Source organism: Microtus pennsylvanicus, chromosome 14 (assembly GCF_037038515.1).
Source record: "Microtus pennsylvanicus isolate mMicPen1 chromosome 14, mMicPen1.hap1, whole genome shotgun sequence".
NCBI classification, from domain to species: domain Eukaryota; kingdom Metazoa; phylum Chordata; class Mammalia; order Rodentia; family Cricetidae; genus Microtus; species Microtus pennsylvanicus.
Genome location: NC_134592.1, coordinates 32,259,538 through 32,281,674, shown reverse-complemented (window position 1 = coordinate 32,281,674; position 22,137 = coordinate 32,259,538). Strand labels below are relative to the sequence as shown.

At 49.0% G+C, this 22,137-nt stretch overlaps 1 protein-coding gene across 2 annotated transcripts; it reads left to right on the top strand.

Annotated features, from left to right (window-relative positions):
• Positions 1 to 2,191: 2,191 nt before the first annotated feature.
• Positions 2,192 to 21,592, top strand: Dcaf4 (DDB1 and CUL4 associated factor 4). 2 transcript variants are annotated; one of them, XM_075947783.1, is made up of 14 exons: positions 2,192 to 2,270; positions 6,220 to 6,316; positions 8,726 to 8,826; positions 9,157 to 9,314; positions 10,064 to 10,146; positions 11,940 to 12,042; positions 13,452 to 13,595; positions 14,974 to 15,023; positions 16,195 to 16,274; positions 17,738 to 17,836; positions 17,935 to 18,032; positions 18,358 to 18,531; positions 18,966 to 19,080; positions 20,752 to 21,592. In XM_075947783.1, the coding sequence occupies exons 2-14, from the start codon at positions 6,228 to 6,230 to the stop codon at positions 20,982 to 20,984; spliced, it is 1,527 nt and encodes a 508-aa protein (XP_075803898.1). In that variant the 5' UTR covers positions 2,192 to 2,270; positions 6,220 to 6,227; the 3' UTR covers positions 20,985 to 21,592. The 2 variants fall into 2 exon arrangements, with proteins under 2 accessions (XP_075803898.1, XP_075803899.1); XM_075947784.1 differs by lacking the exons at positions 2,192 to 2,270; positions 10,064 to 10,146 and having other exon boundaries at positions 6,228 to 6,316; positions 20,752 to 21,132.
• The last annotated feature ends 545 nt before the right edge of the window (positions 21,593 to 22,137 follow it).

The window sequence follows — 22,137 nt, the reverse complement described above, 5'->3', positions numbered from 1 at the left end:
ACTATCTCTTGTTCCCTTCAAGATGAGAGCTGTGGCTTTTGCTACAGACCCATCACTGTCTGGACTTCAGTCTCATCCTGTAAGGTTGTTGGCACTCAGTAACATCTCATTCAGGGAGACAAGCTCCCCCTCTGGCTGGTGCCTGTCCCTTCTCCCGAAATGAGGTTTCTGGGGAAATTTCCATTTCTTTGGGGACCACTGTTTCAACAATTTGGCAGAATGAGAGACACAGGTGTCTCTTTAGAAGATCTTCATTTCTGCCAAGGCCTGGTACACTGTGAGCTGCCACGCAAGGGCTGGGAACCCAGGGCATCTGGAAGAATAGCCAGTGCTCTTAACCACTGAGCCATGTCTCCATGCCCTGGATGTGAGGTTCGCTCTTTGTTTTGGTCTCTGTGTGTGTGTGTTACATCTGGATATTATACACTATCTAAACACCAAATCAAATCTGTAACACAAGGTGCTTAGTCACTGGAAGCCATCCATGGACCAAGCCCTGATTCTGGGCTATGGCATTTACTATGACCTTCCTTTTTCAGCATTACAACCAAGAGAAAACTGAGCTGGGGAGGCCCCGTGGCTGGCTTCAGGCCAAGTTTCCTTCGTAAAATGCGTGTGTTACAGGTTTCCAAGGCAAAACTGATGTCTACCCTGTTCTCATTGTGGATATTCGGTGACGCCTGGCAGTGGTGCTGGCTGTTTGTCAGTCCTTCACTTCACAAGCCCCCAGTCACCTCCCCCTCCTCAATCCTCCAGGGACCACAAGGCTTTTGCACAGAAGCCTGTCTTCCTCCTCCAGATTCGTCTCCCATCCACCCGCCCTGTATCTCAGGTGTAACCTCCCTGCCTACCTTCGTACCGAGTGCTGCTCTACCCAAGAACCTTCCCCTAAGCACAGATTTAGTTGTTACCCCACAGCGTTCCAGTCCCTGGAGCCTCACGTGTTTTCCCTGCTCCTGAGGCTGCTCTACAGTCCCATCCACCTTGCTAAAGCTTCTGCGTTCCTCACGGTCAGCCCAACCAGTAGCTGAAACAGGCTTCCAACTACCTAGTCTGTTGGTTTGGATATCCCACTCCCCACCCTCACCCCCGCCGCCCAAATACAGTAAAATCAAGACTGTTTGGTGGTCCCTGCTCTGGTGCAAGCTTCACCCCAGTCCCTGGCACCCATATACCCAAAATCTCTGGAATGCTCTGGTGGAAGTACCACTCCAAGTCCCCTCCCCCATCTCTCTCCAAATCCTACCGCATCTCAGAAAGCCCGCCAAATGAAAAGACTACCCCTCCCCCAGAGATGCTCAAGACCTCTTTCACGGGGTATTTAAACTGTCCCCCAGAAAACAGACACGTGGTTTTTCGGTCTCTATTTTCCCGTCTCCTCTCGGGGGGGGGGGGGGGGGGGCTGGAAAATCATCAGGGAGCGTTTTACCCATTAAACCTGGGCTTTTTAAAATTCGGTTTGATTTGGTCTGATTTGGACTGCGTCGGGGGAGAGGCTTACGGGGGTGCAGAAACTTCAGTCACCACCTCGCCTGGTCTATTTGAACCAGCTCTCCTCAGACTGCTCTCACTTCTGACCTATCACAAACTTCATCTTCCTTGGGGTGGTCCTCCGTGTTGTTAGCTGGTACAGACACGCCAGATAGCATTCTGGAAATGCTGCCCGTATAAACAAACTTTGGGCTGGAGATCATTGAATTAGAATATATTCTTGATTTCCTTGTTACTCTGCGGTCACGACGACTCTACCTAAATCCCTTTTCGCTTTCCTCCTCAGATTCTCCTCTGCTCTTTCCACAGTACAATCACCTCTCCCCACAGCACATGAATGTTAACTCGGGCTTAAGTACCGGCCCTAAGCAGAAAAAAATGTTTCCAGGTACGGTCTGCAGCAGGCGAAAGGACTCCCTCTGTTTGCCAAGACGGTGTCTAGAAGCGCAGGTAGCAACCTCCAGCCCCGCCCCAGCGCACGGGCTCCCCAGCGCACGGGCTCGACCCCCCCCCCCCCCCGCCCCAGCGCACGGGCTCCCCTCCCCCCCGCCCCCACGCACACCTGGCTACGACGAAGCGGAAGTACCAAGACCCGCCCTCCGTATAAAACCGCCCTTGCTGGCGTGGATGGACAGAGGCCTGATCCAATGAGACGGCAGAACCAGTCTCCTTCGTCCTATGGGCTACGTCAACACAGAACGTGAGGATTTCTCGGATCCTCGCACGCCTCTCTCTACTTCAGCCGGACTGTGCTGCAGCTGAGAGGACCGTCTGGGCAGGTAAGCGTGTTCCGATGCTTGGCGCGCTCGTGGGTGCCGAAGGAGGGTGTCGCTGTACCCAGGCAGAGGTCGGGGAAGGCCAGGCTAAGGGCGAGAGGAATGAGCAAGTGCGACACGGTCGGAGTGGGCGTGGGCCCGGGCCTGGCGGGTCCTGCGTGGTCCCCAGGGACCAGCAGCGTCCCGTCTACCCGCCCAGGCCGTCGCCTTCATTGAGATTCGGGCCGTGGTGGAGCACCGGCCCAGTAGTAGTTTTTGGTATCACATTTTGGAAGAGGTTCTTGTTTTGTGGTGCTTTAATTTTATGTGTGTGGGTATTTGGCTTACGTGTGTGCGCGCGCACGCGCACGCGCTGCAAGCATGCCTGGTGTCCATGGAGGCGAAAAGAAGTCAGACAGATCCCATGGAACTGGAGTTACAGATGATGTAAGTCGCCATGCCCTATGCTGGGAATCAAATTTAGGTCCTCAGTGCTCTTCACCACGGAGCCAGGTCTACACACACACCTTTTTAAAGAGGCTTTTTTTTTTTTTAATTAGTGTGTGTGTGGGTCTGTGGAAAATGGAAGAGACCAAATGTGTTAGACTGCTGAAGCTGTGTGTAGTTGGAGACTGAGTTCCTGTGTGTGCTCTGAGTATGGAACCCGAGCTTTCTGAAGAGCAGCAAGCTCTCTTAACCGCTGAGCCATCTCTCCAACACTAGTGGTATCATTTTCGACATAGGGAGGTGAAGGGATGGCTTGTCTGAGGTTTTGTACAGCTTGGCATATGAAAGAGTTAGTAAGCCCTGGTGCTGACCAGCCTCCATCCCCAGCACACCAAGTTGTGCGTTAGTGAGAAAGGCAGCCTTTCCACACCATTTCTTCAGAATCCGGGTGCTTTTGTGGTCTCCATAGCAACCTTGAGGAACACAACATCCCTCGGAGATCCACAGACACAGTCTTGCGTGTGGAGCAGGGCAGTAAGGTGGGGATAATAAATCCGCTTCCTGGAGAAGTCAAAAACCCCACTGTCTGGAAATCGAGTTGTAAAGAACAGTGGAAATTGAGGTGCTGTCCTATGGGTGATTGCGCCCAGAGGTGTCGGGGACCCCCTCCTGCACCTTTAATGCGTCTTTGTCAGTTAGCTGTTGTTTGTTCTGTAAGCCTCCGTTTTCATGCTGTAAAGTGGGGTTTGATTTTATTATTGTCGTGTAATGTTTTTGTGCATGTGGAGGTGGTTCTCCTGCGAATTTCGGGGATGGAATTTATAAGGATAGGGGTATGTGTGAGTGGATGCTGCCCTGAAAGGCCAGAACACGGTGTTGGATCACTTGGAACTGAGTTACAGGAGGTTTGAACTCAGATCTTCTGCAAGAGCAGCAAGTGCTCTTAACTGCAGAGCCATCTCTCCAGCCCTTTATTTTATTTTTTACACTGGACAGAACTCCTAATGAACAATCTGCTTTTTCCCATCTCCCTCCTGGTTCACTCGTGGGCCACACTGGACAGGGCAGGTACCTGTAATACCCGATTTGGTGTTGCACCCTTGGTACAGTTCGCGCGCCACTGTACCCAACGCGAGTCGGGCAAAGGCCTGGAGGTTGAAAAGAAGACACAGAGAGACCAGGGTCATTCGAAAGGAGATCAGCCAAATGCCACTTTATTCAGCCTTTGGGAAGTCCTTAGCTACCTAACTGCAGTACAAGGATTTCTGCCCAGGCAGGAGGGAAATTACCATATTAACAATGGATGGAGTGAATGCCCTACAGCTAACCACCAGGCAGGGCAGGCATAGCACAGAAACACACAGGAAGCTTAGTTAGCTGATCATAAACTGTCCCCACAAATGCACCACAGGAATAAGGGAGACCAGGGCCCTACAGGTACCCACCTGGCAACTAAGGCTCAGCAGCTGGTGAATGTAGGATGTAGGGTGGGGTAATTTCAAGCACACTTGTTTCTCCCCATTTCCATTTTTATCTCAAGATGCCTTAGACTCTAGATTCTTAAATTGCACAGCTTCATAGTAGCTTGTTATCGCAAAATGAAATGCTACTGAAAGCAGCGTTAATTAAAGGAAACTCTGGTGAATGGAAATAAGGATTATAAATTATTGTGCTCCTGGACATTTAAATACCCTCCATAATCATGTGTGATCTTTTCATCATTTAAGATTGTAAACTTTGCCAGGTGGTTGGTGGCGTACGCCTTTAATCCCAGCACTCAGGAGGCGGAGGCAGGCGGATCTCTGAGTTCGAGGCCAGCCTGGTCTACAAGAGCTAGTTCCAGGACAGGCTCCAAAGCTACTGAAAAACCCTGTCTCGAAAAACAAAAACAAAACAAAAAAAAAAAAAAAAGGAAAAGAGTATCTAGCCACAGGTTTTTTTATTGTTTTGGTTTGGTTTGGTTTTTCCTCAGCAGTAATTTGCATGTAGCCAACTAGGTCAGTAGGTGCTAAGAATAGAAAAAACATTAGATTTCTTGCCTAGCATGCACAAGGCCCTGAGGTCTCCAGCACTGTAGCTAAACAAAAAGGAATTCACATCCCAGACAGGAATATATAAACAACGTTTAAAATGAACAAATAAATGCGGATATAAAGATATAAAGCACAATATGGATCTTGAGAGTGAACTTGCATTTCGGGAAAACATACTTTTCATCCTTGAATTTGAGCTGGGTTTTTGTTTTCCTTTTTGTTTTGTTTTGTTTTGTTTTTGTAAGGGGTGCTTTTTGTTTTTGAGGGTCTTGATAGCACAGGCTGATCCCAATCTCCCTGTATAGATTGGATATATCTATCCAAAGAATAGGCAGCCCTCAACATTCGACCCTCCTGCTTACCTTGACATGTTGGGGGTAACAAGAGTACCTACCACCAGGCCTAAGTTTTCTTTTTATTTTATGTGTATGGGTGGTCTGCCTGCATGTATGTCGGTGTACTGTGTGCAGTAGGTGCTGGAAGAAGGCCTTGGCGTGCATGTGGTAGTCAGAGGACAACTTGGAGTTAATTCTACCATTGGGTCCTGGTTCAGAGTCTCTTCAAATTTGGTGAGGAGCACCGTTAGGACACGTTTGAGCAATTCACCAGACCCCAGCTTTTTCTTTAATTACGCGCATGTGAGGGTGGGTGCCCTCCGGAGCCAGAAGGAACCTTGGATCCTCTGGAGCTGGAGTTAACAAGTGGTTATGAGCTACCCGATGTCGGTGCTGGAACTGACCTTCAGTGCTGCAAGAGCAATGCACGCTCTCATAACTGCTGGGTTCATTCAAGACTCTCACTCACTGGGCAGCCTTAGGCTGGCCTTAACCTAGTGACCTCACTGCCTCTGCCTCCCAAGTGCAGGCTTTTGGCCATTCAAAGCCAACTGCAGGAGACTCCCCACCTTTGACCCTAAGGAGCATTAGTTGCTAATGCAAGAGCATTTTTGCAGAATGCTGGGGATGGGGAAATAAAGACATCGAATTTACGTGTAGATCACTCTTCCAGAGTGTTTCTGCGGCTTTGGATTAGAGAGGGAGCACCAGCAGAGATGAGAGGGAGCCATTAAACATGAACTAGACATCTGTGATGTCTCCAAGGAAGAATGACATCTAGGTGAGGAGGGCGTCTTGGAAAGGCACCAAGAAAGATGTTTCTTTCTTCAAGATGAGTAAGAATTCACACAGAGCCGAGCAGTTGGTGGCACAGGCTCTGAGTTTGAAGCCAGCCTAACCATTCTACAGAGCAAGTTCCAGGACTGCCAGGGCTACACACACAGAGAGACCCTATCTGGGGTCGTGGGGGAGGGAAAAAGAATTACAGAAGTGTTTGTGGAGAAGATGTGGAAAAAGGTATTCTGATCATGTGGGGCACTGGGAAAGTGCTAGAGGCGGGCTTTTTAGGGAAGGCTTGTGTGGCAGCCCCACCAGTGACCATCATGAGCATGGGAGAGCACACAGTCGGGGTGTCTGATGTTCTGATTTCTCTTCCAGGAGCAGAAATGGGTAGAAGCATCTGGCAGAGCAGGAGACGACGTGAGCGGAGCCACCAGCAGAGCCCTGCCTTGGAGCAGAGTGGCCCTAGTGAAAGGCAAGTGTCCAGGTCGGGAGCCAGTTTTGCCCAGTGCTGCTCTGCTGTTCTGTACAGTGCTCACACACACAGACACACACACACGTGCTCGCCTCTCAGAGTGAGTCAGCAGTGAAGCCAGCAGGCTCGAAAGCTTGCCGTGTTGTCATCAGCCCACTGCTCCGGAGAGTGGGGGCACAGCCATGCTCTGTTTCGTGGCCACTGGCTTCTGACCAGAGTGCCAGCCGGAAGACTGCTGGTAATTTTCTGGCACAACTGGAGACCTGCTTTCCATTTGGGAGGGGCAAAAAACCTTTCTGGGGTGATTTAGTGGAAGTCCTGGAAAAGGATTTATAAAATATGTAGTTAACATTCATGTTGCTTATATAGATGTATATAGTATATTGCATATTTGCATAATACATGCAGATCTTTATGTGGACTACAAGGTTTTTTGTTTTTTGGTATGTGTGCGTCTCTGTCTGTCTCTATATAGCTCTGACAGCCCTGGACCTCTCTTTGTAGACCAGACTGTCCTTGAACTCACAGTGCGTGCACGTGCACCACCACCACCACTCCCCACACACACACCCCCACACCTCCTGCCTCCGGCATACTAAATCTTCTATACACAAACATACACAGAGAAGAGAGCAGTGACTGCTGTGTGCCTGCTCATCTTAGACTATAGTTAAGTGTAACATTTTCCACATTTCATTTATTATCCCTCATGAAGGGGGTACAAACATCCTTGTCTCAGAACAAGAGCCCCCTGTCCCCACCCGGCCTTGGGTGAGAGCTCCCAGGACTTCTGACAGTAGGAATTCTTCATGCAGCCCTTGGGTTTACAGGTCGCTTCCTCTTTACAGCACACATGCCAGTTACAATTCTTCCACATATTAGTCCTTGTGTGTGTGTGCGTGCGTGTCATGGCATACATGTGAAGGTGAGGGGACAACTTGGGGAATCATTTCTTTCTTCACCATATGAGTGAGTCCCCGGGATCTAAAGGGGCTCTGACCCATAAGCCACCCTGGCTTAACTGTATAAAAACCCTTAATAAGCTGCCTGGCCCTTGGAGCCCTCAGTACACAGTGGGTCTCATTGGGTGTAAATTTCTAATTTGGCCCGTAATGTAGAAAGATCAGCACTACACCCAATGTTAGTATGTTTTGTTAGGAGAGCCATGGGTACTTTGGGGGCCCCAAGCCTTTCCCACAAGCCAAATTAGGTAGCAGGATTGATCTATGAGAGTCCCAGCCCAGTTTTGGCAGAGTGGCTTGGAAACCTGCTGGGCACAGCCACCTTCTGGGCTCTGGAAAAAAACAATGGAGCAGCAGCCCTTGGATGAGGAAGACTAACATTTGTCATGACACTTAATCCATCCTCCTGCAGATACCGATGGGCAGAAGGAGGAGAGAACATAATTTCCCCACAGCTGTGCACAGCGTCAGTGCTGATAGAACACAGGCTGCTCTTTGCTTCCTCCTTTCATTGTGTGTGGGGAGAAGGATTATCTCAGGATTCTCACCCTGCATTTCAACCTGTCGTTGTCACAGAGACCACTAGTGGCTTCATAAATTCAGTGTGTTAGCCACACTTCCATCCTGTTGTTATGGAGGAAATCACCTCTGTTCCCAGAATCCCAGTTTCTCCATCTGTAAGGTTGTCTAGCCAGATACAATTTAAACTCTTCTACTGTTGAAGCCAAGAGGAATGAAACTCATCTGGCATTGTAAGTGCTGCTGAGGATAAATAGCCCAGCTAGTAGCATTCTTACTGGCAAAGATTTCTGATTTTCTTTTCATCCTGGAAAGTTCCGAAAGATCTCACAACATGCAAAAGTGAGCAGGGTGGTGGTGGCTCACACCTTTAATCCCAGCACTAAAGAGGCAGAGGCAGAGGCAGGTGGATCTCTGTGAGTTCAAGGCCAGCCTGGTCTACAAGATCTACTTCCAGGACAGGCTCCAAAGCAACACAGAAAAAAACACTGTCTTGAAAAACAACAAAAAAAAAATGCCCAAGTGAGAAGAAAAGGGATTCCTTTGACAGGTGTCATAAGAAGAAAGAGAGGCTGGCCCCGTTTTAGCGTGTTCACAGTAGGTATCCATGTTCCCCAAATAATCACAAAGGTCAGATGAAGGCTCAGACCTTCTCAAGTAGGACCTACAGTCAGACTGAGAACTGGACTGGGGGATGGGCTCGTTTGATTCCCTGGGCCCCATGTTTTAAAGCCAGGTGTGGCATCATGTGCTTGCACTCCCCATCTATCCCTGGGCTCACCAGCCAGCCCCATCTGTTTTGTGGGTTCCAGGCCAATGAGAGATCCTGTCTCAAAAAGATGGATAGCCCCAAAGTATTGACACACAAGACTGTCCTTTGGCCTTCCTGAGCACACACACTCATATTCTCACAACTGTACACCAACAGGGACACCGCAGGGACATCACAGAGCCCACAGGATTCTGGCCACCATGATGCTGAGGTCCCATCAACCTCATCCAGCAGAGCTGAAGAGTCGTCTGCACCAGGTAAGCAGTAATCTGGGTAGGGCCCCTAGCCTGTCCTCAGCAGGCAGTGAGTCTTTCCTGACAGCCCTTCCTCAGCCAGGGCTGAGATGTGTCTCTTCACTTGTTGAGGGGTTGGGAGTCCATCCTTAGCTTGAGGGAATTCTAAAGGCAAATTGATCTGCTGAAGGAAGGTGCCAAGTGTGGGGAATAATGATACTGGGGCAGATGTTCTCCCCAGTATAAAACTCAGTGACTGACTGTGATTCCCTCAAACAGCGGAACAGACACACAGACTTTATTATTGGGTGGGTCAGTGTTTTAATTTAGTCAGTTGACTTCTTTTTCTTAAAGAACTTCCAGGCTTTTATTTTGACCCTGAGAAGAACCGCTACTTCCGTTTACTCCCCGGTCATAACAACTGCAACCCCCTCACGAAGGAGGCCATCTGCCACAAGGAGATGGAGAGCAGGAGGCTGCAGCTGCTGGACCAGGAGGACAAGCAGAGAAAGGTGGGCTCTCACCCTTGGCGTCCCAGTGCATCCTCCAACTGCACCCACCTGCTACCCAATGTAGGTTGTCAACACGAGGGTCCTCAGTGTGCTGTCACTTACCTGCATGGAAATGATGAGGAAACCCCATTGACTACTCCTTTTTCTTTCTTTCCTTATTTTTTATTGTTTTTATTGAACTATATATTTTTCTCCACTCCCCTTCTACCCTCTTCCATGATTCCCACGCTCCCAATTTACTCAGGAGATCTTGTCTTTTTTTACTTCCCATGTAGAGTAGATCCATGTATGTCTCTTAGGGTCCTCTTTCTTGTCTGCTCCTGTTTCTGTTTGCTGGCATAGACCGTGGCATCAGCCTGTTGCCCATCAGTGAACCTAGACAGGCATGGCACAGACTCTCCAGCACAACTCACAGGGCTGCCTTGGGCTTGGTTTTTCCTCCTGCCAGTGAAAGACTTTTGAGAGAATACCATCAAATTTTATTCACCGAATTTCTGTCCATTTAATACCTGTTTCCTCACTGCGTCCTATGGAACTAAATACCCATTACCCAAACCACAGCACAGATAATCTTCAGAGAAGGCAAAGTCTCATAACCCAAACTGGAATTGAAAGTACTATATGTGTCCAGGGATGACTTTGAACTGGGGTCCAGGATCCAGCTCCCCAATTCTAGAATTCCAGGTCTGCGCCACCATAGCTGCCTTCACTAAATCTTCCTTTTGGTTTTTTTTTTTCAATAAACTTAGAAAATTACCAGAATGGGATTTAACGCATCCTCCATCCTACGAAAAAACCAGTTGGGTCTTCTCAACATAACCAGTTATTGCCGGTAAGACAATGCCTTATTTTGACTTGAATGTTCTCTCCTGTTCTTATTTCTGTAGCCCACCTTGTGCTACTCTGTGAGAAGTCTTCATCACTGCGGTCTTCAGCTCATTGGCTACTTTCTTTATCTTTTTGGTTCTTCAAGACAAGGTTTCTCTTTGTAGCCCTGGCTATCTTGGAACTCGCTCTGTAGACCAAACTGGCCTCGCACTCACAGAAATCCCCCTGCCTTTCTGCCTCTCGAGTGCTGGGATTAAAGGCATACACTGTCACTGCCTACCTCCTTTTTTAATTTAAGCCTGGTGACATATACCCTTAATCCCAGAACGCAGGATATAGATCCCCTGGGACTGGAGTTAGAAACAGTTGTGAATTGCTGGGAATTGAACCCGAGCAATCTCTCTTCAGCCCCTCTGGGCTTCTTGATCTCAGCCCTACTGCCCTAACCCTGGTTTTATGGATCATACAACTCCCCCCCCCTTCAACCAGCTCTGCCTTCTACACCTTTTTTCCCAAGACAGGGTTTCTCTGTAGCTTTTTGAGCCTGTAGCTCTGTAGACCAGGCTGGCCTCGAATTCACAGAGATTCACCTGCCTCTGCCTCCCGAGTACTAGGATTAGAGGTGTGCGCCACCACCGCTCGGCTGCCTTCTATATCTTAAGCAGCTCTGAGTAACTCTTCTCTCCTCAAAAAGGGGTGGAGACTTCATTCCATATTTGGTGACACGTGGCATTGAGTGTGTATGTGCCAGCTTCATCAGAGTGCTTGTGATGGGAGGCCGGAATGTAGCTTCATGTAGTGCTGGTCCACGTGTCTGATTCAGTCTCTAGCATTTCCAAAAACTATTTTTGTGGTGGCTGCTGCAGCTCTAACTAGATCTGGTAAGAGAAGTTAATAACTCCCTCCCATTTTCTAAAGAGGAAATCGAAGTTGGAGTGGAGAGACTTGCTCCAGATAAAAACAGAAACAGCCCTCCATGCATGTTAGGGCGCCCAGTGCCCGCCTCAGGGAAGGCCAGCCGTGCAGGGGCAGCACACAGCCTCCTTTACTCCCTCCCAAGAGGGAAGGGAGTCTATGCAGAAATGGCTCTTCTGCTTAGAGGAAAGGGGCAGTAAGGGGGGTGGCTGCACACCTGGGCTCCTCTAACTCACCCCGCGCCCCTCAGCAGCGGGTTCATCTCCCAGGCAGTCTCATCATCCTAAGAGAACCTGTACTCTGTGACTGAGCAGATCCCTCCAGAGTCTGACTACTCAGTTGTTTAGCTGTTGTTAGCATTCTGTGTGAGAACTGATGTGGAGAAGAGTGTGGGAAAAGGCAGAGACCTGGGTGTTTGCCTTTTTCATCAATTGAGACATGACCTCCTTGCTATGTTGCCTAGACTGGCCTTAAAATTCTGCACTCAAATCATCTTCCTGACCTCTGAGTTCGAGGTCAGCCTGATCTACAGAGTGAGTTCCAGGACATCCAGGGCTACACAGAGAAACTGTCTCAAAAAAAAAAAATATTCTTAGGCTGGTGAGATGGCTCAGTGGTTAAAAGCATTGGCAGCTTTTCCAGAGGTCCTGAGTTCAATTCCCAGCAACCACATGGTGGCTAACAGTCATCTGTAATGTGATCTGACGCCCTGTTCTGGCATACATGCAGATAGAGCACCATAAACATAAAATAAAAAATCTTTAAAAAAAAAAAAAGTCATCTTCCCTCGGAGGTGCTTCTACAGAAGTGCACCCCAGCATCAGACTGAGGTGTCTGGCTGTGGTGTCCATGCCCTCCCTGCATTTCTGTTTCCCTCTTCAGTTTATCCCATGAGCTGCGGGTGAGCTGCATGGAGAGGAATAAGGTAGACATTCAGAGCTCAGATCCTTCTGCGCTGGGAAGTGACCGGTTTAACTTCATCCTGGTAAGTGACACGTGTCCGTGTGCTCAGGTGCGGCTGCCACTGCTGGCTCATTGTGAGTGTTCACTAAGCCTGGCTAACGGGGTGTGTGTGTGTGTGTGTGTGTGTGAGTGCGCACGTGCGCGCGCGTGCACACATGTGGGTGTACTACTAACTCTTCAGTCCTGTCCTGTGACATCAAGCCTGGCTCCAGCCACATGATAAGAACAGAGGATCTTTTCTCCCTGGTTGTGGTGTGTCTAGCTGAAAAGGTGCACACTGTGGGCAGGATCCATGTGCCAGTGGCTGCAGCACAGTGGGTTTCTTTGCTCAGTGCCCCTGACCATAGCGGCAGGGCCCTGTGTATATACCTCCATCACATCGACTGTAGGAAGTAGAAGATCTCTATTTACTGAGATGTGGGCTGGATGGAAATTAAGGCCAACTACTAGAGTCTGAGGACAGTGGAACATTGTCAGGGAGCCAGAGTGTACCCTGCACATGAAGGATCCTGCTGGCGGGATGGGAGACCTCCTGGCCTTATCCATGAAAGGAGTACTGGGGTCAGGCCCCGATTCCCCACTGCTGCAGCCCTTCTAGTGGCACTGTGGTTCGAATCCGTAGATACTTGGCTGCAGTGGGTCTCTGCGTGCCCCTCCCTGGCACCAGTGTGCAGTCTTCTGGCGCTGGTGCCTTTGGTAGAGAGTCTCCCTGTCACCCAGCATCACATTCGACTGTTTGGCTTATGGCTGGGAAGGCAGTTTTCCACATTTGACTCTCCGCTAGTAGGTTCATCCAAGCGTGTTAACTCTTCAAGCTTGCAGAGTAGGGGGAGTTTCACCTATGTGCGTGTGCGTACATGCATGCATGTACACTTATGCACACAAGCACATGGTATATATATTTTTAAAAAAGATAAATATGGAGATTTTAGTTTGAATTAACAGTGTTGTGTTTTGTTTGGAGCTCTGTTGGCCGGGGAGTTTGGGGGCTTTTTGGGACAAGGGAACAATGTGCTGTAGGCTGGCCTCTAACTCAGTTCTCCTGCTTTAGTAAGCTTCCTAAGTGTTGGTATTACAGGCACTGTGTTGTATTTTTAAATTAAATAGAGCAGGATCTCCATATGTAGCTGAGAGGTGCGTGATAGAACTCAACAGTTCATGGCTTTCATGGTGGGATGTGGTATATCCTCTGGGCCAACATTAAGATCCTCCCAGACTCAGTTCTGAGGGGCTCACTGATGACACCAGACTTCCTGGCCACACACTCTCTTTACCTTCTTCACCCATGCGTCAGAAATGGCAGGGCAGACTCTGGGCTTTGCTCGAAATCACTTAAGTTAGGTCCCTGACGTATTCCCTCATGGAGAGGAGCTTAGGCAGCCGCATGGCTCAGCCTGAGAGATCACTTATATATAGCCTGTTTCCCTCCAGGCAGATACTAGCAGTGACCGCCTCTTCACAGTGAATGATGTCAAAATTGGAGGCTCCAAGTATGGCATCATCAACCTGCACGGTCTGCAGGCCCCCACGTTCACGGTGCACATGCATGAGAACCTCTACTTCACCAACAGGAAGGTAGGTCCTGCCGCTCCAGCCTTGCAGCTTGCTTGCCTATGGGCCTAGGGCCCTGCTGTAGTTGCCTACATTCAGAGAGGGAAAGGAGCTTTATGAAGAATGCAGGAAAAGCTGTCTTAGCTTTCTGAGGGACAAATGGCTTGTTAGTGCCTGAGAGCCCACAGGAAAAGGAAGGCCCAGAGCATCTTCAGTTGGGAGACAAATTTAGTTGAGGTGACTGGGATGGGGTGTGTGCCTTCACTGGCCATCAGGGCATTCTTTTCTAAAGGATCAGAACTGATGTGGAGGGGCGTGGTCCCTGGAATGTGGGCTGCAGTGATCATAGCTTGGATGGAGTCCTCTGGACATCACATATGTCAGGTGCTCTCTGACCAATAGCAACTTTTAAACTGCATCCAAGAGGCTGTGACTTCCTGTTCAAAAGGGACATAAGCCACATGGCTGAAAATGACTTGGGGAGCCAGCTAGAATCTCAGTGCACCAGATGGCTGAGACTGGAGGGTTGCTGTTTGCTTGCAGTTAGCCTGAGCTAAAACAGTGAGCCTAGCTATATTTTCTTTCCTGTCTCAGAGGAGGCAGAGAAAGGAACAAAAGAAAGAAGCCCCTGCTGGGTGAAGCAGGACACAGCACACCTTTGATTAAAAGTAAACTCATCTCCTGGCCCTTTAAATTAGATGAGAAAATGCAGGTCTGCCTTAGGGGTAGGGGTAGCATGGGACCCTCCCTGGTGTGCAAGGACTGAAGAATTTTGCTTCTTCCTGTACCTAAGAGCAAAACCTGAAAAAAGAAATCACATGTCAACCTCTCTAATGCTATAACCCTTGAATACAGGTCCTTATGTTGTGGTGACCCTCCAACCATAAAATTATTTTGTTGATATTTCATAACTGTAATTTTGCTGTTATGAATCACAATGTAAATATCTGATAAGCGGGATATCTGGTATGTGACCTGTGAAAGGACCACTTGTCAGCCCTCCTAAAGGGGTCGTGACTCCAGGTTCAGAACCTCTGGATTACGGGTTAACTTAGTAGTAAAGTGTTGGCCTAGTGTGTTCAGAGCTTTGAGTATAGTCTCAATCCTACAGGGGGCGGCTGGTAGGGTCATGTGTTTCTTTTTTAATTTTAAGGGATGTGTAGTATGCATGCATATACACGCACATACATGTGCACGTGTCTCTGTGTCCAGAAGACACTGGATCTCCTGGAGCTGAAGTTACTGGATGTGATACCGGGACCCAAACTCAGGTCATCTGTAAGATCAGCAAGTGCTGTGCTATCTCTCCAGCCCCTAAAAGCCATTTTTTAGAAAAGCATTTGACCATTATTCCCACGAGCGGCAGTCAACCTAGTTTTCTCTCTCCCTGCTTCCTCTCCAGGTGAACTCTGTGTGCTGGGCCTCACTCAGTCACTTGGATTCCCACATCCTGTATCCTTTAACCTGTGATAGGTCTAATGCACAACCACAACCTGGTATAAACCTAAGCATCTGTGGAGATGGCAGAGGGGGAACTTTCTGTACCCTTGGATCCCTTTCTGGACAAAGACTATACCTGGGTCCAGAGCAGCGTGTCTTCATTAGCAACTGAAGTTCAGAGTTGACTGTTTTGACTGTTGTTGGATGATGATGAAGTTCCTATGTGCCAGGCATCTGGGATTTGGTATGTAATTTCTAGAAACAGCATTAGACCCCAGGAAGCCTAACTCCAGACCCTGCCTCTACCACTGACATACAGTCTTGGGCTCTTGGGTCACCAGATAGACCCAGTATCCCTGCCAGGGGAGTCAGTGCTTTGGTGAAGGAGTAAAGTAAAAGGGATTAGCACAGTCCTAAAATGGTACCCAGCTGTGAGGCCAGAGGGAGAAAGTAGTGATTAGGGGAACACTGAGGAAGGCAGTGAGGGAAGTACTTTGTTGTTGTTTTGGTTTGTTTATTTTGTTTTTTCGAAACAGGATTTCTTTGTAGCTTTGGAGCCTGTCCTGTAACTAGCTCTTGTAGATCAGGCTAGCCTCGAACTCACAGAGATCCGCCTGCCTTTGCCTCCTGAGTGCTAGGATTAAAGGTGTGCACCACCACCGCCCGGCAAGGGAAGTACTTTGACACTGAGCCACAAGACTATATCTCAGACCTGTGCCTTTAGAACACACTGGTTTCTGGCCTCTCAGCAAGCCAATAGGGCTTTGCTCTGAAAACACAGTAACCTACTGGGATTGCCAGCTGGGCTCTCTCTGTAAGATTTAACACACAATCATGATACTTGTCATTATTCATTCCATAGCTGATGAGTTCTTCAGCCTATGTGCTGTCATTGAACTTGAGACTTAGTTCCTCATGTGCACAGGGAAATTCATGTGCAGACATGTTACACTCTGGCCTCCAACAAACTCGCTTCACTCTGAAAACCCTGGTTCTCTGGTAGAAGACAGGAAACAGATTTCTGGGGACTAAGCTCTTAATTGTGACATGTTCCTAAGAAACTGAGACCAGATGTGGGAAATGTAAAAAGCGCTGTATCTGGACTTCCTGAGACGTGCTGATGGCCGTTTTCTCCCAGAAGAGACCCTGTCCATTACACCTATCCTTAACAGATCTTTTGCAGTCTGTGCCTCATGGGCATTGCAGAGACGCCAGGCTGTGCCACCCTGCTCCCGGCATCACTGTTTGTCGGTACTCACCAAGGTATGACATGTCCTTTCCTTTGTCTCCCTGAGGGTCTAAGCTGGGTGACCCCAGTTCAGCATATGGGATGGGACGGGCTGTGGGAGGGTTCCCAGAGCCTGCCCGAGGAACAGTGCATTTTAGAGTTTGCTGCTTTTTATAAAGCCTTTGTGAGGTCATTTCAGCAACAGAGCAAAGTACCCGTGATAAAGTTCACATGACCAGCCAGCACAAGACGTCAGGACACTGGGTTGAGCTGCCCGTAGCGACCATTCAGAGGGCGTTGGTTAAGCTCCAGAGTGTGGTAGCCGTGTTGGCTGGCTGGATGCAGTTTGATTGCTCCCTCTGGCAGACCTCTGCGTGTGTGCTATGTGCAGACATCAGGCAGAGCTGGCCCAAAGCACAACTACCCCATTCCTATATTCAAGCACATTGCTTGACCTCTGAGTTGGAGGCAGTGCCTACCCCAGCGCGTTCCTCATGGAAGTAGATGAGACCAAGAGCATTTAGCCCTGTCGGGATCTCGCTGCCCAACAGACTTGTGGGACATGTATCTTACCACTTTACAGAGGAGGACAGGCCAAATTTGGCCCTACAGAACTAGTTTTTCAGTATTAGAAGTCTTGATATTAAATTCCCTTAGGGAACGATATGAAGTAAGAGTAGAAATCGGAATGGGATGTGGGGAGCCTTCTGAGATGCTGGTGTCTTAGCTCCTAGTTGGAGTAGTGGACACATGGCTGGATTTCCCCCTTGAGTCTGTCAGTTCATAGTTTCATTGTTTGACTTGAGCACACTGTTGGTGTTGGGACAAGGATTGAAGCCACATTTCCTGTGACACCACACCGCCCTGTGACAGCTGTTAGCACTATGAAGGCCACAGTCTGGACTGAGGACACGAGTTGCTCCCAAATCATTCTTTTTTTTTTTTTTTTTTTTTTTTTGATTTTTCGAGACAGGGTTTCTCCGTAGCTTTTGGTTCCTGTCCTGGAACTAGCTCTTGTAGACCAGGCTGGCCTCGAACTCACAGAGATCCGCCTGCCTCTGCCTCCCGAGTGCTGGGATTAAAGGTGTGCGCCACCACCGCCCGGCTGCTCCCAAATCATTCTCTAGTTACCACAAAATCCAGTAAAGGTCCCTGTCTTGGTCCTAGAGTTCTGGAGGCTGGGAATTCCAGCAGCACATGCCAGCCTCTGGGGAGGGCAGTCCATTAAGTGCTGATGTCTTTCTACTGTAAATGCACCATTACCACTTTGGAGGCATGAGCTCACCAGATCCTCATCACTTCCCAAAGGCTCCATCCCTGAAATTTTTCAGCATTTGACTTGGGGTGGTTGTTGCAAATCTGGACTCTGGGAGACATCCAGACCACAGCTGGCCTCAGAACAGCTTCTCCCAGTGATGTCCCAGATCTGGTGGTTGCTAGCCTGGTAACATGGGGAGACGTTACTGGGCCTGGACGGCAGCCCTGTTTTCCTTTGCAGGTACAGACCAGCCTGGCATGCTCTGCAGTTTCCGGATCCCTGGTGCCTGGTCCTGTGCCTGGTCCCAGAACACCCAGATAGATAACTGCTTCAGTACAGGTGAGTCCTGGCCAATGACCTGAAGGTCCCACGCAGCGGTCCTCTCCCCAGACTGCCAGCATCTCTGACCTCTGGGACCCATTTCTTGTCTCCACAAGGATTGTCTCGGAGGGTCCTGTTGACCAACGTGGTGACAGGACACCGGCAGGCATTTGGGACCAGCAGTGATGTCTTGACTCAGCAATTTGCAATGAAGGTTGGTTGGATCAGGAAGGGTATAACAGAACATCTCTAGATTGACGTGTTTGTGGGAGTCAAACTGGGTTTCTGTGGTATAGCATCTGGGCCGCTGCTTTTACAAGAAAAAAGGCATGGGAATGATCAGTGGGTACTTTGTTGTTTTGTTTGTTTGTGATTTTTTTTTTTTATTGGTTGGTTGGTTTGATTTAATTTGGTTTACTTGAGACAGAATCTTACAATGTAGCCATGGCTGGCCTGGAACTCACTAATGCCAGGCAGGACACACCCTTCCATCCTTAGGCACAGGTGGCAAAAACTGGGCGCTGATCCTCTCTCCACAGACTCCCTTACTGTTCAATGGCTGTCGCTCTGGGGAGATTTTTGCCATTGACCTACGTTCTCCAAGTCAAGCCAAAAGCTGGAAGGCCACCCACATTTTCCATGAGTCAGCAGTGACCTCTGTGCGGGTCCTCAAGGAAGATCAATACCTGATGGCATCAGACATGGCTGGAAAGGTAGGCAATCGTGACTGCCAGCCTCTGAGAGACCCTGGTACCAAGACACCAGGATGGGGATTGCTGCTCCATGTGAGCTTAATCTTGCCTCCATAGAAGTGTAGAGCAGTTAGGGTTCTGGAGAGATGACTCAGCTGTTCCTGAAGTTCTGAGTTCAATTCCCAACAACCATGTAGTGCCTCACAACTATTTGCAATGAGATCTGGTTTCCTCTTCTGGCCTACAAGAGGAACATTGTATACATAGTAAATAAATAAATCTTAAAAAAAATAAAGTACAGAAGGGCCTCTAGTTCTGTGATTTGATGAACTCAAGCTTTAGGAGTTCGAGGCTTCAGTCTCCATATTCTAAAAAGGCCACTGAAGATCACCTCATCCTCCCAGCTGCATACCTGCTAGGCCCTTCCCAAGTAACCCCCGTGCTCTCTCTCCCAGATCAAGCTATGGGACTTGAGGGCCACTAAATGTGTGCGGCAGTATGAAGGTCACGTGAATGAGTATGCCTACCTGCCCCTGCATGTGCACGAGGAGGAAGGAATTCTGGTGGCAGGTGCGTGGGGAACGGGACATCTCTGTGAGGGCTCCCGCCTCTTAAACAGCAGAGGAAAAAGTGGTAAAACTAGCACTGAACGATGGGAATTATGGGCCACTGACAGCGTTACCGCAGAAACAGGCAGGTGATGAACATCAAAACACGGCAGGATTCCATCAGGCATCATCTTGTCCAAACACTGGCCATCCTGCCATCCCTGTCAGAGGACGCTGAGATCCTGGCCTTTTAGCATTACCCGTGATCTACAGGGGAAGTGCAGCTGTCTGGCCACCAAGCCCTGAGGGAGTTAAAGTAACTAAAGATGGTACTGTGTCCAGACCACTGCACAAAAGCCAGTGTTTGTGTTATGGAACTGTAGGCCCTTGACATGTTCTGTCTTCTTGAAGGCTCACGTGTACTAATGTCTCTACAGACAGCACTCATTCCCTGTTAAATTCTTGGCTAAGCAGCAGCACAGTGCTAGGACTTTAGATGTATAGAAGATAAGCCTTGCTGAGAGCTAAGCACATGTTACAGGGGGGCCTGCTTTTTGGGGTTTTCTGTTCTGCCCAGTTCCCAATAAATCCCAAAGAAAATCACACAGAGGTCTACATAAGTTATAAACTGATTTGCCCATTAGCTCAGGCATCGTATTAGCTCTTATAACTTATATTAGCCCATTATTCTAGTATATGTTAGCCACAGGACTCAGTACCTTTTTCAGTGGGGCAGGTCACATCCTGCTTCTTCGGTGTTGGGACAGAACTGGGGAGGAATGGGCTTCCTCCCCAGAATTCTCCTGTTCTCATTGCCTCACCTCTACTTCCTGTTTGGTTGTCCCGCCTATACTTACTGCCTGGCTGCTGGCCAATCAGCGTTAATTTAAAACATGATTGACAGAATATAGACAATTGTCCCTCACCAGGCACAGGTGTCTGCACAGCTGCCAAAGCAAACCCCATACTCCAAGTGCATCCTCTGCTGAGGCACACTATGGTTCTACAGTCACTAAGTGCTCAATTGAAATCTGATTGCTGAAGCCCCCACAGATCTCTAGGAACATGGAGCATCGAGGTGCCACAACCCCTTGTGTTCCACGACAATTTGCTCAGAACTAGGAGTCCTGCAGACTTAACTTGAATTCTTCAACCAGAAATAGCTGTCATCTGCTCTGCCAGGATGTAACAAAGTTGAGAGATCTTCCTGCTTAGTTCATCAAAAGGAACCCAGCTGCCTGGCATCTAGATCAGGTGGGCTGGACTCCCACTTGAAGAATCCCTACCCATGAGCGACTGCTGTGTGACAGACAGCCAGTTTATCCTTGGTACTCTGCACACCTGCAGCTAGTTCGGGTTCTGGAGCAACAGACCGACTCATGGTCTTTTTTTAGTTTTTCGAGACAGGGTTTCTCTGTAGCGTTGGAGCCTGTCCTGGCACTAGCACTTGTAGACCAGGCTGGCCTCGAACTCACAGAGCACAGAGATCCACCTGCCTCTGCCTCCTGAGTGCTGGGATTAAAGGCATGCGCCACCACTGCCCGGAGTTCCGACTCATGGTCTTAATTTTAAGAATAGATTAGTAGAAATACCTCCCACCATTGGGTTTGTGTTTGGGCCTGAGAGGTCCGAAGAGCGTGTCTACATGTCTTTGCATTCTCTGACCTGCTGTGTTGTCTTCCCTCTTTCCTAGTGGGCCAAGACTGCTACACAAGAATCTGGAGCCTCCATGATGCCCAGCTGCTCAGAACCATACCTTCCCCATGCCCCACCTCCAAGGCCAACATTCCTAGTGTGGCCTTTTCTCCTCGCCTTGGGGGTGCCCGGGGATCCCCAGGGTTGCTCATGGCCGTCCAGCAGGACCTTTACTGTTTCTCCTACAGCTCATTCTGTCCAAGCTATCTGGAGGAAGACAGGTGGGAATGAATGGCAGCTTCTGTTTCTAGTGAGTTTTTTAAGTGGTGCTTGATGTATTCAGATGGTATCCTAGTTCGCGGGCAGTGCAAAATGGTTGACTTGGGGGGCTGGAGTGATGACTCAGCTGTTCAGAGTATTGGCTGCTCTTCCAAAGGACCTGGGTTTGACTCCCAGCCCACATGCCCACAACCGTCTTCATCTCCAGTTCCAGAGAAGCCAACACCCTCTTCTTCCCCTGGACCAGGCATGCATGTGTAGACGTCACATGCAGGCAAAATACCCATATATACATAAAGCAAAGTATAGTTTTATTCCAATCAGCATATTAGTAATAACTTCGGTAAAGCAGCGGTTAAATTGTGGCCTCAGAGCATGAAATGAAAGGCCTTGTCATGAGAGGTATTTACTGGCTTTGTGTCTGAGGACTCACTGGCTTTGAAGTCATTACACACTGCCTTCTCAGACGGTGCCAGTGAGTTCTGGAGTCTTCTGTTACTGTGCAAGGCATTAGAAGGGGAAGATGGAGTCGGAGAGCCAGAGGCAGGCAGGTCTACAAGAGCTAGTTCCAGGACAAGCTCCAAAGCTACACAGAAAATCCCTGCCTCGAAAAGCCAAAAGGGGGGGGGGGGCAAGGGGGAGATGGAGCTTTTCAAGTGCTCTGGCTCCAAACAATCCTCGTGCCTTCTTGAGTTTTCCAGGATGGAAGGGACAGCAGCTTCTGTTACAGTGACTTGAGTGTTAGTTCTAAAGCCCAAGACCAAATTTGACTTTTTTATAATCTTGGAACTGCAGTTTACGAATAGTGTTAAAGTCCTTTCTACTAACTATTTCGATAAAAAGAGGTTTGTGTGATGTGTTGTTTCCGCATCTGAATCAGCTCTTGCTCCCTTCAGCTGGGGAAGCATGGGTCTGCCCAAGGAAATCCCTACTGAGCTTGCCAACGGGGCAGAGACCCTGAGGCCAGCTTGCTCTGTGACCCCACTGCCGCCCTCTGCTCCTGCACCAGGAGTTTGCTCTTTAGACCTCTCCAACCTCCCTGTCCCTGGCAGTGGAGCAGTGGGGAGGGATTGATAGTCCTCTGGCTGGAGTACGAATAATAAGAACCCAGAGACAGATAGTGGGGTTCAACCTGAAGATCAGAGAAGCAAAGCAGCCAACCACT

Excerpts from the sequence above, each read along its gene's own strand:
- Dcaf4 (XM_075947783.1), top strand. The coding sequence starts at position 6,228 with ATGGGTAGAAGCATCTGGCAGAGCAGGAGACGACGTGAGCGGAGCCAC. Across the intron at positions 8,827-9,156 it reads TGAAGAGTCGTCTGCACCAG|AACTTCCAGGCTTTTATTTT; the intron begins GTAAGCAGTAAT and ends TTTTTCTTAAAG. Across the intron at positions 19,081-20,751 it reads GGAAGGAATTCTGGTGGCAG|TGGGCCAAGACTGCTACACA; the intron begins GTGCGTGGGGAA and ends CCTCTTTCCTAG.